Source organism: Polypterus senegalus, chromosome 5 (genome assembly GCF_016835505.1).
Source record: "Polypterus senegalus isolate Bchr_013 chromosome 5, ASM1683550v1, whole genome shotgun sequence".
Taxonomy (NCBI): Eukaryota; Metazoa; Chordata; class Cladistia; order Polypteriformes; family Polypteridae; genus Polypterus; species Polypterus senegalus.
Window position 1 is genome coordinate 163,228,025 of NC_053158.1, and position 18,677 is coordinate 163,246,701.

The window sequence follows — 18,677 nt, forward strand, 5'->3', positions numbered from 1 at the left end:
CTTTCAGACAGCCTTGGTGTCACAGTCCCTCCTAACCCATTAACAACTGTGTTTGGGGTTCTCCAGAAGGGTTTAAAATGGAGAAGGACAAACAAACTGTGATTGCATTCACTACACTTTTGACACGCAGACTTATTTTGCTAAACTGGAAGAATCCTAACTCTCCTCTTTTAAGTCAGTGGGAAACCGATGTTTTATACTATTTGAAATTGGACAAAATCAAATACTCAGTTAGAGGATCTGTACAGATTTTTTTCAAAACATGGCAGGATCTAATCAGTAATATTTTAGAATAAGCTTTTAAAGCACAGAGGAAGCAATTATTTCTGTATTTCTTTTTCTTCTCCATTCATCTCTATTGGTTTATCAAACTCATCAATTTCGGTATGTTTACAAGCCTTAAGTTTTACTCCGTTGGCCATGCTGTCTCTCTCAGGGGTGGGAGTCGATTTGTTCTCAATCCTACTTTTTGTAAAAATTGATTGATTTGTATGGAATTCTTGCAATAAAATTAATTAAAAAAAAAAAGAAGAACTTAATGGTAACAAGGACCTCACTCATTATAGGTCAAAGTTAAATGAGCTGCACATTAATAGCATAGTGGAGTTTAGAGCTGCTCACAAGAATGTGTTTGAGTTCTGTTCAGTCTGACATTACAATGTTTTTCATGAGGCCTTGTTATCATGGGTGTAGTTGGCTTCAGATCATTCTACTCTGATATTCCCTGAAGCTTTTAACAGAGAGAAATTCTCTTTCGAGTAACTGGAAAGGTGTGTTTTGTGAGCGTGTTGTCAATGGCTCAAAAATATCTACTAAGCTTAAGTTCTATTTTGTTAGATCAGTCGGTATTGCCAGTAATCCTAATGATCTGTTTTTTTAAACAAGAAAACAAACATTTGAACATAAAAATGTATTGGCCCGTTTTTATTGTAATAAAATGTTTGAGCTTTAAATTTGCACTAACTTAATCTGTAAAACCTTCTCTTTAACAGAGATTCACACAGTGTCTGTCCCTCAGGCAAACCTGCTGAAGGTGCTCTGATATGTACTAAGCTCTCTCTCTTTTACTCTTGAAGAGTTGTGGTCTGGTGAAGGTTAAGGCTATAGAATTTAATTATGTTAATCGAATTGTCTATTTTTTTATTACCAACTTCTTGCTTTTTATGCAGTCTTCTATGTATGCTTGTTTGGCCATTATTAATTTTCATTGATACACAACTGTCTGTAAAGTGTAAAACTTTTTTGGGGCCTAAATTGACACCTGAATGTTTATCAACTGGGCAAAACCCCTCAGAGATACATAGTGCTCACCTGCACAGACGGAGCAATCATATGTTTAATGCGTCAAATTTACCAAACATTCATTCTGAAGGTAGTTTAATTCTGTCAGCTAGAAAAGGCCATGCTTTATGCATTACCAGAAAATGTTAAGTTTTATCACTTTCAGAACCTGTTTATTTTCATGCAAAATCAAAGCAGATAATAAAATGTTAATGACAGCAATGTAAGTTCTGTTTTACATGGTAAACATGTTAACTGTTACGATGTGAGTATACAGCAAGAACAAGAAGTATTTCAATAGTAACACACTGTTACGTGCTGCTTCCATACACAGTCCTTGAACAACTGTTTCCTCGTTCTTAAGGAAAGTATTGTAATGAAAGGCAAACTCGTTTAAAGTAACAACATTGCAATTATCTGCTTTTCAGCATGCATTCCACATAATGAAGTGTTATGTTCAGGCACCATTCCATAGTTTTACTCAGTCACCGTGGCTGTATAAAGCTCCACTTGTTTCATATCAATTTTTGTAATTGGATAACATGTGGAATAAAGTAAAGGCAATATAACTTCGAAAAAATAATTGCAGGGGGATGACTCCTTGTAGCCTGAGTGTTGATCATTATTTAAACACTTTGTTGCTGACAATTTTAATAGGAGTCATCTTTTGGCAAATGAAAATTATGCCTACTGGTATTTGATTTTGCTTTCAGTATCCTGCTTTATATGGACATGCCTTAGCGTCAACAGGTAAATTCATGGCTATCTGTGCTGTAGACATAATGTGTTCGCTTAGTGTTTATGAATTCTTCATATTTGACTTATGTAGTGGAATTTTGAGTGACTGTAAATGTTGGCATATAGTGATTTGCGTAGTACACTTTTGAAAATAAAATATTTCCAGACTTGTTCATTTTGGTACATAAATGTTTAAAAAGTGTTAGATGATCTACAACAACATTTATTTATATAGCACATTTTCATACAAAAAAAAATGTAGCTCAAAGTGCTTTACAAAATGAAGAATAGAAAAATAGAAGACACAATAAAAAATAAACATAAGTCAGCATTAATTAACATAGAATAAGAGTAAGGTCCGATGGCCAGAGTGGACAGAAAAAAAAAAAAAACTCCTGGAGGCTGGAGAAAAAAATAAAATCTGTAGGGATTCCAGACCAAGAGACCACCCAGTCCCCTCTGGGCAATCTACCTAACATAAGTCAAACAGTCCTCTTTGTATTTAGGGTTCTCATGGAAGGACTTGATGATGATGGTCACGTAGACTTCTGGCTTTCAGTCCATCAATGTTGGTGCATCATGATGCTTTGAGTAGGTGGTGGTGGCGCAGGCCGGAAAAAGAAACAGAAGAGAGAGTTGGGGTCAGTACGGATTTTGGCGCCACTATGACTAGTTATTATGATGATTTGAACATACAGAGTATCAGTATTAAGTTAAAGTGAAGTTAGGAGAAAGCCATGTTAAAGTAATGTGTTTTCAGCAGTGTTTTAAAGTGCTCCACTGTATTTGCCTGGCGAATTCCTATTGGCAGGCTATTCCAGATTTTAGGTGCATAACAGCAGAAGGCCGCCTCACCACTTCTTTTAAGTTTAGCTTTTGGAATTCTAAGGAGACACTCATTTGAAGATCTGAGGTTACGATTTGGAATATAAGGTGTCAGACATTCCGATATATAAGATGGAGCGAGATTATTTAAGGCTTTATAAACCATAAGCAGTATTTTAAAGTCAATCCTGAATGACACAGGCAACCAGTGTAGTGACATCAAAACTGGAGAAATCATTTTCTTTTCCCAGTTAGGATTCTAGCAGCTGCATTCTGCATTTGTTGCAAGTGATTTATGTCTTTTTTGGGTAGTCCTGAGAGGAGTGCGTCTAGTCGACTGAAAACAAAAGCGTTAATTAATTTCTCAGCATCTTTCAATGATATAAGAGGTCTAACTTTTGCTATATTTCTTAAGTGAAAAAATGCTGTCCTAGTGGTCTGATGAATATGCGATTTAAAATTCAGATTAAAAGTAAAAGTTTTTTACTCCCGTCAAGTTTCAGCATTAATTCTAATTAATTTTTCTAGATGCTGCTGTATGCACAAAAGTAATATTTCAACACTTTTTTAAAGATGTTTTTGGGATCAGACTCCTGCAAAAGGAAATTAAGCATTTAGCACGTAGTTGGTGCCATGAAGTAAGTTCCTCTGTTTTACCAGTGCACCTGTGCTTAGTGAATACGTCTGTGCTTATTCACAAGACTCCTTTACTGTTTAGAGCAGTTTATAAAGGGGAGGCTCAAACTCTGAGAGAATGGGAGTACAAAACAGAATGGAGTAATCATCACTTTCTATGATTAGTTTGTCAAGGCTGTTGTAATTGTATTCTTCTTGGTTTAGAGGCCTACTTCACACTGACCACACCGCTAACAACTTATTCACCATTTTTCCCAGTGTTTATGATATGACAGCAAAAAAGACATACCAGCACATTGATAGAAATGTAATCCTGGGACAGATATTGGCAATTGTAGCTAAAACATGACCTTTTACAGTGGTTAAGATATAAAGATGCATGTATTTGACAGCAACAGCACTGATTGCGTCCTTAATACACTACATGCGTGCAGATTGAATCTAGACCTCTGTGTAAGTTAAAATAGATTTACAACTGAGACCTGTGGCTTTACTTGCACACCCCATTTTTGAAATGTGGATATTAAACTAGGATGTGTTTATTTTTTTCATTTGCTTTTTTTATTCTAAAACATATGTAATCATTGAAATGAATGTGCTGGCAATCAAGAAGTTGCACCTTTTGCTGTTCATGTTTCTTTTGTATTATACATGGAAGACTATAAAAGCAATTCAGCAAAATTTTAATTTTGTTACTGCCTTTTGGCTAGTGTTATTTTTTTCTACTTCCTTTAAGCTAGTAGGGTGGTCACTATCAAATGTACAGAGTACAATAAAGTTTTTACTTCAATGTGGTAATCAACATGCAGCTTGTTTCCATTCTCTGGCATTATGATTAGTGAGTGTAACTATGTTATCTCAAAACGTCTATTTATGTATAGTATGCTACGGAATAATTATTTTCTCTTTTTCAATTGCAGCTGAATTCTTTTGTCATTCTGGCAGACTGTGTTTGCAGTGAGTGCTTATCCCATCTAGTCAGGGCTGGCTCAATTCTTAGTTTTGCCTTTGTTTAAATTAAAATAACTTTCATATGAAAAAACGAGAATGCATCATTCTTTTACAATTTCTTGTATCTTGGCTAAACTTTTAAAACAAAGAATGTTATATCTGGATGAAATTTGTAACATAAGTGCATCATAATTGTATACAATTCATCCGTATTTTGCATCACTGTATCTGCTGCATTAGTCTGTGAAGACGTCTGTATAGTCTTTGTCCTTGCCAGAAGAATTTAGCCCCGACTTTTTATGTACCAAATGTATAGTGCAAACATCTTTAAAATTAAGCCGGATAACTTTGCAAGGAAATAATGTGTTAGTACATTATATAGCTAACAAAATTATAAGGCTTTTAGAGATTGAAATAGTGAGTAAATTTTGACAAACCTTTATTGTAAGTTTCTAGAGTTATAAAGATCAGTTTTAAAATTATCCCCTAACGTAATGTCAAATTGACAGTTGTGAACAGACACCGAAAATGAACCTGCTTGCAATAGTGTGGAACCCATGGGGATCAATTACCTTTCAGCCATGATGCAATGGCTCTCCCACTCTGATTCTCCATTTCATTACTGCAGAAAGGTCCCTTAAATTTTAATGCTTGGAGAAAACAAGATATTAGTGATACTTTTCTTTTACAAATAACATAACAAATAATTGTATAGAGAGGACATAGTGCAGCCTCATAACATGGCTTTGGAGAATTACAAGGGGAGTAATATCCATGGTGATGTCCTGATTTTGAAGTGTGTGCCTCATCACACGTACACATATACAAGCGCGAAGTAGAAAGGTACAAAAAAGCATTTAGGTTATCAAATATGGAAGCATTCAGTGCTTAGGCGTTTCCATTGTCTATGAAACCCTAATTCTGTAATGTATAAATCTATTTGTCTGTCTGTTTTATGCATTGCTGTGATTTTTTTCATGGGAGTGCAATAGTTCTTACCTTTGAGGATCAAAAGAATGCATTAACATGGGGTGTAATAATAGTTTAAAAATATTTTCAAATTTGCTTTTGCGTATTTTTGGCTCATTTGGACATTTGAAAGTATTTTGAAGATACAGTGTCAGTGCCATCTGAGACATGTAGTTTCAGCTTTTGCACGGCCCTGAAATCATCACCTGGCCGCTGTTTGGACTTTTGGAGGATAGATTGTCACTCACATCAAACTTTACAAATCTGTGTGCCTCAAGGTTTTTCTCAGGGTCTGTTACTATAGTTTTAGTAGTTAATATTGTGTAACTTTAGTCCAAATGCTAATGGGAGTGTTATAAGCATTTGCGGTTACATAGTTTTTAGACAGGTTTGAGAGTTTCAGTTTCAAAAAAGAAAATGCTTGCAGTTAACACTGAGATTAAGATGTAAAAGTTATCATGGACTAATGAGACTACTGTCGATCTGTCTGTCCAGGTCAGTGTTCCAGGATGGAGCCTATCTAGGGAACATCAGTTGCAAGGCAGGAACTAACCCTGGATTGAGGCACCAATTCATTGCACACTGAACAGAACATCAAAGTATAGATAATAGATGACTTAATTAAGTCTGAGACTGTGTGCAGTGTCACAATTGTACATTATTTGAGTAAATTAAATAGATTTAGGAAGGGTTTATCATCTTATAATCAGCATGTAGTGCACTGTGAAATCAGCAGAGGATTCATTGTTCCAACACTAATAGAAATACTCATTTGACTTCTTATAGTGCTTGAATTGAATTGAAGCAGAAATATTAAACATAAACCCTCACTCAGAGGGACATGAAGTCTGGCTAACTCATTTTGTGGCTCTTAAAAAAGCTCAAATAATTAGTAACTAGCCGATGTAAGAATAGGAATGGAAAACGGTGAGAAAGGAATTCAGAAATCAAGAAGAAAGGAATACTTCTTGAAAGACGCAGTTGTGAATAGGTGTTTTGCTGGAGACGACAGATAATGAATTGAAAGATCTAACCTTAGAAAGGAAAGAGCTTGAATTTCAGCTTCACCACCATAAACTGTAGATGTTGCCATGTATTGATAGTACTCCTGACTTGTTGTGATAATTTGACTTGCATTGGAAAGAATAACAGGAAGAATGTCTCCAAATCTGTCCCTATGTCGTAGTGAGAGTGCATTGCCTTTGTCAACCATTTGTGTCAAGAAATAACCCACTGATAGTAACAGGCAGTTGCCCCTTCCCAGAATACAGATGAAGTTGTACAAAAACCCGTCGATAGAGAAGATACTGTCGTTCGTTTTATAACAAAGGCTTAGGAAACAACCGTCGCAGTATAACGAAAATAGCAAGGAGCGAAACCAATGCCAATGGTCGAGAGAGTACCTTCCTGTAGCAGGCTACGGAATAGACTTCCAGGTGCACACATGGCCGAAGTGAAAAGTCACACGGTCAGGATAGATATAGGGCAGTGACGTGACACCAATGGGGTCTTGAGAGAGGAGCAGGGAATGCGGTAGTCCGAAGGAGAAATAGGAATTGAGAAAAGTGATGTGGGGGTGTATGAGAGGCCGCAGCCAGCGTGGGGAAAGGTTTGGAAGAGGAGGAATTGGAATCGAGAAATGCCATGTGGGCTGCGTGTGAGGGGGACCGGGTTTGAAGAGGAAGCAGTACAAACCAGAAGATAATTATATATGATAATTTATGTTTGCCTTTAACCAACTTACTTCTTAAAATGAAGCTTTTCAAAGTTAGTTTTCTTGGATCTAATCTCTTAACTCAGTTTTATTTACCTATCTTATTAGAATAGCATTGGTAGACTTGCAGAAGCACTGTGTGGCATGGGTAGACATATTTACAGACAAAAAGAAAACGCTTATCAGTGATGAGCCCCATTGTACGTAAGTTTTTCTATTCTTTTAGTATTGTTCTTTTCAGTCTTTCTGGAGAAGATGGACTTTGCTCAGAGCTGTTTTAAAATATCTAACTCATGGCTGCTATCACTTTAAATTCAGTCATTATGTGAAGTGTGAGTGAGCTTAAAGGTAACATTTAATTGTCTGTAGACACAGATACAGCGGCTCCAGAGTTCGTGCTATTTTTGCTGTGATCCATTAGGGAATGCAGGTTTAGATTGTCGTGTTTAACTAAATCTTTAAGATTAGTTTTGATTTACGATGATAAGCCACAAAAAAATAAATGTAAAATGCTAGAACAGATGTAAAATGATGCTTCCTATTAAGTATTAAGTGATGTGTCTCTTTGGAGTTTAAAACTTGGTTGATTGTAGCATTTTTATTTTTTCCTTATTATTATAACTTTTCATCATTTCCGTAGAGGTTCACTGAACAGAACCTCCATGTTTTACCGTTAACATTATTTCTAGTGTGGAGTATTATATTTAAACTGTACTCAGAGTGTCAGCAACTGCCCTTGTATTTCCACCTTTTTTCTGACCAATTTTATTCACAATATATATTTTGCATCAACCTTACTTATCCATCCACAGCTATAAAGCAGCAAGTCTGTGCAGATTTTAAAATTGTACTTGATTTTATTTTATGGCAGGGTAGGACAGTTTTTACTGCTGTTCAATGCTGCTGATCCCAGGGTTCAGATCTCATGTTGGGCACTGTCTGTATGGAGTTTGCATGTTCTTCCTTTGTATGCCGTGGCGTTTCTAAAAGCATGCACCTTGGCTTTACACTCCATAGCTGGCTAATTCAGAGTAATGAGTATTGTATGTAATCATGCTCTGTGTTTAGATAGATAGGTAGATAGATACTTTATTAATCCCAAGGGGAAATTCACAGCAGCAGGTCATAAACTGTTTTTTGTTGTGCAGCTCATGCTGTTGGGAAAGGCTTTGGCCCTGCAGGAAATTAGTTAGATAATGGAGACAGTGTGAATTTCTGAACTACCTGCAATTATTTTGCCATTTCTAGGTGCATATACAGTATGTGAAAAAGTACTTATTACGATCACTATTGTGCAAGAAGCAAATTGGTTCCCAGTAGACTAGTGGTGTTGAAATTTGGCACACGTGTTCTACACTGAGATTGAAACATCTTAAATACCTTTTTTGTTGAGATAACTCAAGTACAGTGTGCAATGAAGATTTTTGAAATTTAAAATCTCTCATCAGCCAAGCTGTGGACTGTCGTAAAACAGAGAAACACTGTGGCTTCAATTACAGATTAGTTTTCTGTTTCATTTTTACCTTGAGAGAGGTAGTTCAGCTTGTATATTTTGTATGTTTTCTTCTTTTACTCATTCAGCAACCGCTTCTGTTGGCAAAATGAATACCTGATTAAATTAGTCAAACACTGGAGGAAGATGTGCATAAGCTGCACCTTTGTTACACCAGCTCACTTCTCCTCCTGCTTGAAGATGGTTAACCATAAAACTGGAAAAAGAAGGAAATTAAATTAATGTAAGTGGCACATAAGCACAGAGTAAACTCAGTATCACTAAAAACATCCTCATGGCTACAGTGTCTCCAGATTTGTAATGATTCAGTATTTCTCTGATACTACCATTTATTGGTAAAGCTCCAGACTTGCTCATCAGCAAGGTCTGAATTGGATGTTTAAGAAAGTTGAACTACAGTTAATCACAGACTCTCCACATCAAACAGCAGCACATCAATCCATAGAATTAAACTCTGCTGTCTGTGAAAGATTGTGAATGCCACAAGCCTATTTGAGCTGTATTTTTACTACATTACATTGTAAAGTGCTGTGTGTTTTGCATTCTGTTATCACTTTATTTTTAATTATATAACTCACTGATAGCAAAACTGTGGAACTGACTGACTGTTAAATGGTCCAACTTTCAGATCTGTCAGCTAAACCTATGAACAAACATGAATGTTGAATCATGTATGCATTTACTGACTTGTTGAGTTTTGTGGTTTTATTGTCCTCTTCTTTTTGTGTGGACCTGGTTCTTAAATTGCATTGGCATGTTTTCTCCCTCTTCCCTTAATATTTTTGTACAGTATTTTAAAGCTTCACCCTTGCACAGTCCTCAGTGAACTAATGACAACTGAAACTTAGAAATTTGTCTAAAGGATTGTGGACAGCAAATATCCACAAATGTCCATATACGGCTCTTAACCCCCAGACTATCAATGCTGTTGGGACTGGCTTTAGCATTCTTGAGCCTGAAGCAAGTCTGATGATGGGCCTAGTCTCCCTTTCTACGTGGAGCAGACATATTTTCTTTATGACTGTTTGGGTTTCCTTTCCCAGTGTTAGCCTGGTTTCCTTCTCCTGAAACCATTCCAATCATTCTGTCATAGGTTAAGTTCATGTCTTGCTATACTTTTTCTTCTCACAGTGTTGTACTGGTAAAAGCAGTTTTTTTACACAGTGGATTATTTTAGTCGTTGGCTTGTGATTAAGTCACTGACACATGGTGACTGTATAATTCATCCATCCATCCATTTTCTAACCTGCTGAATCCGAATACAGGGTCACGGGGGTCTGCTGGAGCCAATCCCAGCCAACACAGGGCACAAGGCAGGAACCAATCCTGGGCAGGGTGCCAACCCACCGCAGGACACACACAAACACACCCACACACCAAGCACACACTAGGGCCAATTTAGAATCGCCAATCCACCTAACCTGCATGTCATTGGACTGTGGGAGGTACTGCACATTAAATCTGGTACTTAGCTTAAGACAGTTGTCATTTAGTAAGATTTTTGAGGGAAATTTAATGTAACCGTATTTCTCTTTTAACCTGTTTAGCAGAATAGTTATTGATATGAAGACAAATAATTTTGGAACATGGATGGATGGAAATGAGGCCGCTAATACTAACATTGATGTCTTCATTTTTTAGCATTTTAAAAATGTCCGCGCAATAAACAAATTAATGTTAATTTGCAGCAAATACTCAAAGCTACTGTTTTTGTAAAAGTAGTCAGATACCCAAAATCTCAGTCTTATGAGAATTGACCTGAAGCAGAAGGATCACATTTTTAAAATAGATTTCAGGTAATGCTTTGTTCGGCCTGAGGTTGCAGGTTTCTAAATAGCTCAAATAACACTATTTGTAATGGATGGTCATGTACTATAATTCAGCAAAAACATGCGCTCACCAGTGTGAAACCCTGTCTATATACTCCCAAAAGTGTAGTATTTACCATTGGGACCAAAGGTGGGGGGCCTGCCTTTGCTCAGTGTCTAAGCTGCACATAATGATGTATTGTGACCCAGTAACAATTTAGAGTTTTATAATCCAAATTTTGTGTTAGAGGAAGAAAAGAAAAAAAAAACAAACAAAAGATTAAACTCATTGTTTTGACGTAGGTTTATTGATTCGAATGGTAAGCAAGCCCCATTCCATCGATCAACTTGTCTACTTTAATGTTCTGAACTTTTTGAAGAAAATGTTGTCACTCAGTGCATCTTTATCAGCTCCTCTTGCCTTAGAAGCACAAGAAATACTGAAGCTATTGTGGCCCTGCCAGCCGAGTGTAATTAGATTTATTTCACTGAAAATAACATGAGACGTTGACGTGAAGAGCACTTTATAAAATGTTAGACATCTGCTTTGGAAACGTGAGAATATGGATCAGTGAGGTTTTCAAAGAAATAAACAGTGAGAGAGGCACTGTAACTTGAAATCCGGGAAGACTTTCTCAAAATCATTTGTTCATAATACTGTTCATTCAGCATTTAGTTTTTTGAGTTCCTGTCATGGTTGCTGTCATCAGAAAGTGCTTTAAATAATCGAGTAATGAATAAAATGCTATCCAGTAAAAAGCATTGGGTGTAAAATTAACATAATGAGAATAGCTTTGCCAGCAACAGGACAGAATAATTAGGATGAAGTGTGCAATGTGAACAGCAGTTTGAAACCTGTCACTGACTTTGTGAAGAAAGGAAGTACTTGACCTCAAAGTGAAACTTGAACTATTAGCAAAAGGAAAGCATAATTAAAACAAGAGCCATCCAAACGTTATCATACAAATAGCATTTGAATAAGCAAGCTTATACAGTGCAGGGTAAAAAGATAAAAAGCTCACAGAGGCAGTTCTTTTAAAAGCTCTCTTCAAAGCCAGGGGTGAAGTTTAGGGGAACAGAGATGCTAGATGTGCATTTTGCTTATTGGATGCTAATGTTAAACTGAAGTCTTTATCCGAAGTATACTAGTCAGCAAAAACAGAAAGGCATTCATCTATTTAACAAAAGCAACAAAATTAGTTGTGGTTAGTTGTGGTGATGAGAGTTACACTGTATCAAGTTGGGAATGAAGTAAATCTTAATGTGAATTGTCATAATAAAAAAACGCAAAAAACAATGGAAGATGCATTGTGGCATGTTTAGCGTGACCATGTTACACTTTTTCCAAAAAAAATAGGGATAAATAGACAAATGTGCTTTGGGTTCACACTGTCTTCTAATTTCTTTTGCAGGAGGAAGAGGGAGTGGAGGCAGAGAATGGTCGGATTGATCCTGTAGGCCGTGCAGATTCCTGCTTGGAACACAACTCCACACTGTCTCTTGAGTAAGCCCCCTGTTGTTTTTTTTGCCATAGTAACACACACACACATGCAGTTTGGACCATGTTAGTTAATGTTACAAAATATATTTCAGCCCTGTCCTCCCCCCGAATAAATTCCAAAGAAAAGTGACTGAGGTGTTCACGTTGTCTGTGAATACAGAACTCTATTTAGAAAAACCACAATATCAAACTTTTTAAATACAATTAGTGTCCACTTCATTGGGTACCTCTACCCATTTATCTTTAGAACTAAATTATACATACAAAATGTATGTAAAGTGTAGTAAAGGCATCCTGGCTTGTGCCAATCCAGTGTTTTCCTTAGTTGTTGCATAACAGCTTTGGTAGACCTTCACTTCAAACATCATTATACCTTTGCCAAGAAAGTCAGCACCCGATTGCCAACAGTGTTTTGGTTTTCAAGGTGAATTACAAAATTAGTGAACTTTATAATTGTTTACATTAATTTATTACAATAATCAGAATGTAGGCAGGTTAAATAATTTGGTCAGGGTCACTCAGTGACTTGAACAAGCTGCCTTGTGGTTTAAGATTCACAAAGGTTGCAGCAACAACACAGCATGCAATAATGAAGAATGTGAAAATGAACCCTAGGGTAACAGCAAAGGACCTTCAGATATCTCCTGAACTTACCAGAGTTTGTGTTTATCTGTCCATTATAAGAAAAACACTCAACAGTAGTGTTCATGGGAGGACACCGCAGAGAATATTGCACGTATCCACAGGAAACATTGCTTATCATCTGGATATTCTGCAATATTTATGTAACAGTGTTCTGTGTTGTGAAAGCTGCACTCGTACAAAGAAATATGAGGAACTAAATTTGCGAGGAAAAATCCATTTACACATACACCAACTTCAAAACCTCATACCAAATATTAACTGTGATGGAAGGAGTATCATGGATTGGGAAAGCATTGCTGCCTTAAGTTTTGGTCCTGAAACATAGGATTAAAAGAATAAGAGAATGGATTTAACAGAAGAAGATCTATGTTCTGGATTAGCCAAGAACAAAGTTTAAACGTCTCCCCAGTTGAGTTTCTGTGTTCTGACCTGTAGTGAAGTGCACTGTTTAGGCAAAGGATGTGAGAAATACAAACAAACAAAACAGTACTGAAATTGTTGTAAAAGTCTGATATGCTTCTTCACTCATGTTTTGTGGACATCACTGTTAAGAGAAGAGATTCTGTTGTTACAGAAACAAGGATTTACATACTTTTTCCAGCCTGGACTGTGAATACTTAAACTGTGTGTCCAGCGTTGGCAAAACAAAGTGCAAGTGTGTAATGTGCTATCATCTTAAGCAGTTAGTGTTTGTATTTTATTGTGGCCTAGCTTTATGAGTAATTAATGTAGAAATTCAGGTATTTCCAAAGGGTTCACAAACTGTTTTTTCAACTGTATATCAAAGTCTAACTGAATAAGTAGATAAGGGCAGGCGTACTTAATAAAGTGGACACTCACAGTATCTTCCTATTCATTTTGAAATTACTCAGATGCATTTCTAGTCCATTTTAAGGTATCTGATATTTTGTCCTGCAACACAAGATATTTTACTACAAGTAGTCTCTTGCATTGCATAGTAATGTATTATTTAAATATCTGAAAATGTATTTAAGGTGTGTTGAAGTAAATTCTTTAGCATTATAAAATGTGTTTGAAAATTATTTAAAGTATTTTAAAACAGATTGGGTATACATTAAAATCAACAGGATGCCACTACATGTTTAATGTACAGTTTCGGTGCCTTGTCGTAAACTGAGCTGCATTTTACAAGGCATGAAAAGTTGATGAAAGTATACTTTATTTTAATATATTTGTGACTTTCATTTTAAGGTACCACAAATTATTACTTTGGCATCTCTCACCACAAAGCATTTCCAATGTAGCCTGGTACACTTATTTTTTTTTTTTTTTTGAATGCCGGCACAAATTAGTTTTATTTTTGAGCTGATACAGAATGGGCAGAGTAATTTTCAGACTGCACGATAAACAGATATGGACCTCAACAAATTAGTAACTTTCCCCTTCAGTTTTCTGAAAATGGTTAAGAGTGGAAAGCAGGAGTAATATTAATAATCAGTAATGCTGTCTAAGGAAGCTCAGCGTGATGGGTTTAGATTAATTATGTTGGTACATTAAAAAAGAAATCTACATGAAAAAGACTAGCTTTGCACTTAGTCCATTCTTAAAGTATCAGCTTTGAAACCACAGGTACAAGGTCAGAGTCTAAAAAACATTTTTTAATTTTTGATGACTAGTGTTTATTTTTTTTTCTAAAATCTAAAAGCACTTTTTCTTTATTGTAGACATTGTTTAAATGAACATGCAAACCACTTCAGTATAATTTGTTTAAACTGAGGTTTGAATCCACACTGTGAAAATGCCTCATCTGTGAAGTACCATTGATAACATCCATAGTCATTGAACAGTTGCCAATTGTTTGTTTAAACCTCCCTCCCTTCACCCAATACCACCCTGCTATTCTTAAGGGGTTTGATTCATTTCATTTTCATGCCATTTTCTTTTCCCTTAATTTCTGATGTAATTTTTCTCTTCACGCTCATGTTCACCATTCATCATTGTCTCACAGTGATATGCTAAAGCTGGTGGAAGTCTCCAACAGTGGTGGGCCTCTGGGAATCCATGTTGTACCTTTCAGTGCCCGAGGTGGAAGGTAATTTTTTTGTGTTCTTGGCTTGGCTTTCACTCAGTTATTTAAAATGTAGAATTTATACTTCAATGATTTGATTGCAAATGTTATTTTCTAATCAAAAAAAGAATAGATTATCTTGTGCATCCTTTATTATACTTGAAAGATTTTATTACATATTGTCCTTTTCTAATTTAAAAAGGAAGAATTAATCAGCTTATCTTGTTGCTAGATGGCAAGGGGGTTGTCTTTGGAATCCCAACACACTCGTTTTACTATGTATCACACACAAAGTTTTGTTTGCATAATAGTTAAAATTTATTTTGGCAAATATAACTTTACCTTTTCCTACTTAAGTTGGCCATATGTGCCTTAAAAGCTTGACCTTCTGTTAACCGTTTTAACAGTACAATCCACAATTCATTTATCATTTGTTTAAGAGGCTTTGTTTTTGTATTGCAGCAAAAGTACATCGTTGATGAGTCTTATGAGGGTTGAACAATGTTTAACTAGTTGAATTTAAAAAAGGTTGCTTAATAAATAATGAAAAGAAAATGAATGATAAATGCTCATTCAATTCAATATGTGTGTCCCTTAATGTTCACTTAGTCCCGATATTCATACTTACTTTTTCTCTGATGTACTTTAATACTACCATTTTCATTGAGAATATCCCTTCAACAGATTTTGCTCTCCATTGACTTTTCCTGATGTGGGTTGAAGTAGCAACAGTCTTAAGGTACTTCTAGGGACTTTCCAGTTGCTCTAAGGCCAGCTAAGAGATTAAATTGAATAGAGTATCTTAGATCTCCTCTCCTGGTATACCTCAAGGCATCACCCTCACTTATAGTTCCATTAAACTTTGCTGTCTGCTCTGGAGCCTTAGAAGCAGTAGATGACTATACAGTATGGTAGATGACTATAGGTGAAGGTGTAGATATAGCCTGAGCAGTAGCACAGAATCTTTAAGAACTCTACTCCTACTTTACCATCACAGTCTGGAACAGCTTATGAAAAACTTCAATAGATTCTACCACATTTACCTTCTTGCATAATGAACTTGACATGGTTTAGGAGCATCCATCCATCCATCCATTTTCTAACCCGCTGAATCCGAATACAGGGTCACAGGGGTCTGCTGGAGCCAATCCCAGCCAACACAGGGCACAAGGCAGGAACCAATCCTGAGCAGGGTGCCAACCCACTGCAGGACACACAAACACACCCACACACCAAGCACACACTAGGGCCAATTTAGAATCGCCAATCCACCTAACCTGCATGTCTTTGGATTGTGGGAGGAAACCCACGCAGACACGAGGAGAACATGCAAACTCCACGCAGGGAGGACCCGGGAAGCGAACCCAGGTCTCCTAACTGCGAGGCAGCAGCGCTACCACTGCGCCACCGTGCCGCCCTGGTTTAGGAGCAGATCTTCTATAATTCTTAGATCAATGGAGTCAGAGGCCTTTGTTTCCTGATAGTATTAGTCATGACAAATTAAAGAGAAGAAATCCAAAAATTAGGCAATTAATGATGGCTCTCTATAGGTGTAATTAAACCTTGCCAATACAGTCATTTAGAATTGTGTTGACCTAGTTCAGAAAGGAGTGCTAAAGTTAAAATGTCTCTAAGAGTAATTAAAATCTTCATTTGGACCAGTGGTTTAGTTGAGTGGCAGCTTAACTTACCTGTTATGTAAAATTAAAATCACTGTCGAGTATAAAGATAAATGAAGGTCATAGTTCAAAGAATTCCGGGCATTCATTTTAATTTTTAATCAGTCATCTGCACCAATTTGTGTATTTGTTAGCACTTGTAATCATTTTAAATTAATAGTGTAGCTGTGACTAACTAAACAGCCATTGAAAATGCAATTGTGTTTTATATTACCATGCATATTCTATAGTGACTGTCTTTTTTATTCTAAAAGTGATTCTGCTGTGTTCTTATACAGAATTGTACTATATAGCTAAAGGGTGACTGTAAAATGTCCTGCTATGAGTGAGTATTGGTTTGTACTTAAATGTGCTTCGAAATGAGCTAGTTTCCTTTCTGAGTTCACTCTTTCCATTCACCAAATGCTTTTGAAATAGATGCTGACACTGCTTAATCCTGCAATTAGGTTAAGCAGAGTTTGAAAATGGATGGGTTATATGCTGAACTTGTAAATTGCTTTAGGAAGATGTTAACCTTTAAATAAAAAGTACAGAACTAAAAAGTTAGGTCAACCAAGGTTTAGTAAAATTGATGGTTGTGAGGAGTAATGACCAGTGTACTGTGCTAATGCATGACTGAAATCTGCTGGCCTGTCTTGCTGTAACTTTAGTACTCATTCATTTATATCTATGAATAACTTAAAGAGCAGAAAGTTTTTATTTTCCTTCAAAAGTCTAATGTGTGCAAGTGTATGCAATGTTAAAACTCTAAGATGCTGCTTTTTCCCCATAATGCACATGTTCTTCTAATAGGAACTACAGCAATTTTTCAAGTATGAAATTATAATACTCAGCAGTATTACAATACATACCATATGAGAACGTGGAATGGTCTTTGAAGTGTATTTTTGGAAAATGTTTAGCTCACTTAATAACCAGGAAGGGTAAAAAAAAAATCCAGTTAGCGCTGTAAGTATTGAGTTTAAAATTCTGTAAAGCTGCTTATAAAGCTAAATAGTGAAACATTCAGAAATCACATCATTTTTGGTGATACAGTTGTATTTTTTTGCTACTAAAGTAAGTATGATTTATTTTAAAAGGAGTAACTTAAAGGTTTTCTCTTCATTCTGAAAGCTTTCTTTTGGAGGTTGTTGTCCACTTGTCCTTGATTTCTATTTTTTAATTTCAATAAAATGGCATTTGCATAATTGTGAGGGCTGAAGTTGATTTGCAATAACAGCACAGGTGACCGCAGATTATAACCAAGTCTGGGCTACATGAGAACGTTCAATGAGTTGGGATCTTGGGAGCTCTTTCAGCTGTTCTCAACAAATCCTCAATTCTTCCATTTAAACTGTGTATGTTTTTTTATGTGATTAAAACTCCCAATCACAACAATGATTCTTTGGAGTTGTACATGATTGGTGGAATGAAGCTGTGGCTAGAACACTATGCCTTAACAGTATTGTGAGTAATGTTCAACAGCTACAGATTATAGAGCTTAACTTTTTTCCTATTATTCAAGCATTCTTCATCAGTTTTTGGCCATAAAATCAGTGACACATGCTTGATCTGATTCAGTGTAACAGCAGAATAGAGGCCTATCCTAGCAGCATTGAAGGAAAGTCAGAATACCTGGAGAAGAATCCATGCCGACAAGGACAAACTTGTCAATCAACAGTTGAGCTTGATATCTCGGACACTAGGTCAGTAAGGCTGCCGGACTACTCACGTTATCATAATTCTGTGATATAGACGTGTAGTGTTGGTAACAGGTATTTAACTTATTGTAGTGCATCTACCAACAAAATCTAGTAATTGAGAGAGAAATGCAGAATGAATGGACAGCAACTGTGGAATATGGACTCCAACACTATATGCTACTGCATATTGCCCAATAATAATAAATCAGAATAATTGCACACTTAATAATTATGTGTTTGAGAGTGACTGTTAATTTCTTATTATGTCTATGGTTTATTGTTATTGTGATGAAAATAAGTTGTGTTTTTATGTATGTTTCTATCACAATAAAGAATGCTTCCAGAAATAATTAAGAAATGCATCCATTTACTTAGGAGAGAAGCATGACACTTCATCAGTTTCATCAAATACATACTATTATGTGTATGAATGTTACTATAATTAAAAGCGCTGACCAGCTAAACTGCCCTCTGTCTTTAACATATTCTGACTGTAGGCATTCATTTGACATCTATATTCATGAAGTTTTGATATTTTAATTGTTTCAAGGTAGCCTGACCATAAATGAGCCTTGCAGCAAAAGGCATAAGTTGGTTGGATGTTGTCCTGAGGCTTCTAAGTAAATGACATTGTGTAAATTTGAGAAAATATTCATTATGATATGATAACTGGCTGACGGCTACCATTTGCACAGAGCAGAGGACT

The 18,677-nt window shown here is 36.2% G+C and overlaps 1 protein-coding gene across 5 annotated transcripts in view; it reads left to right on the plus strand.

Annotated features, from left to right (window-relative positions):
* pard3aa (par-3 family cell polarity regulator alpha, a) overlaps positions 1 to 18,677 on the plus strand; it is a 900,153-nt gene that overhangs the window by 399,452 nt on the left and 482,024 nt on the right. For 4 of the 5 annotated variants that reach the window (XM_039753567.1, XM_039753563.1, XM_039753564.1 and 1 more), the window contains exons 6-7: positions 11,848 to 11,939; positions 14,551 to 14,634. In XM_039753567.1, the coding sequence (XP_039609501.1) occupies positions 11,848 to 11,939; positions 14,551 to 14,634 (176 nt within the window). The remainder of the gene's footprint in view (positions 1 to 11,847; positions 11,940 to 14,550; positions 14,635 to 18,677) is intronic. The other variant, XM_039753566.1, reaches the window with a different exon arrangement.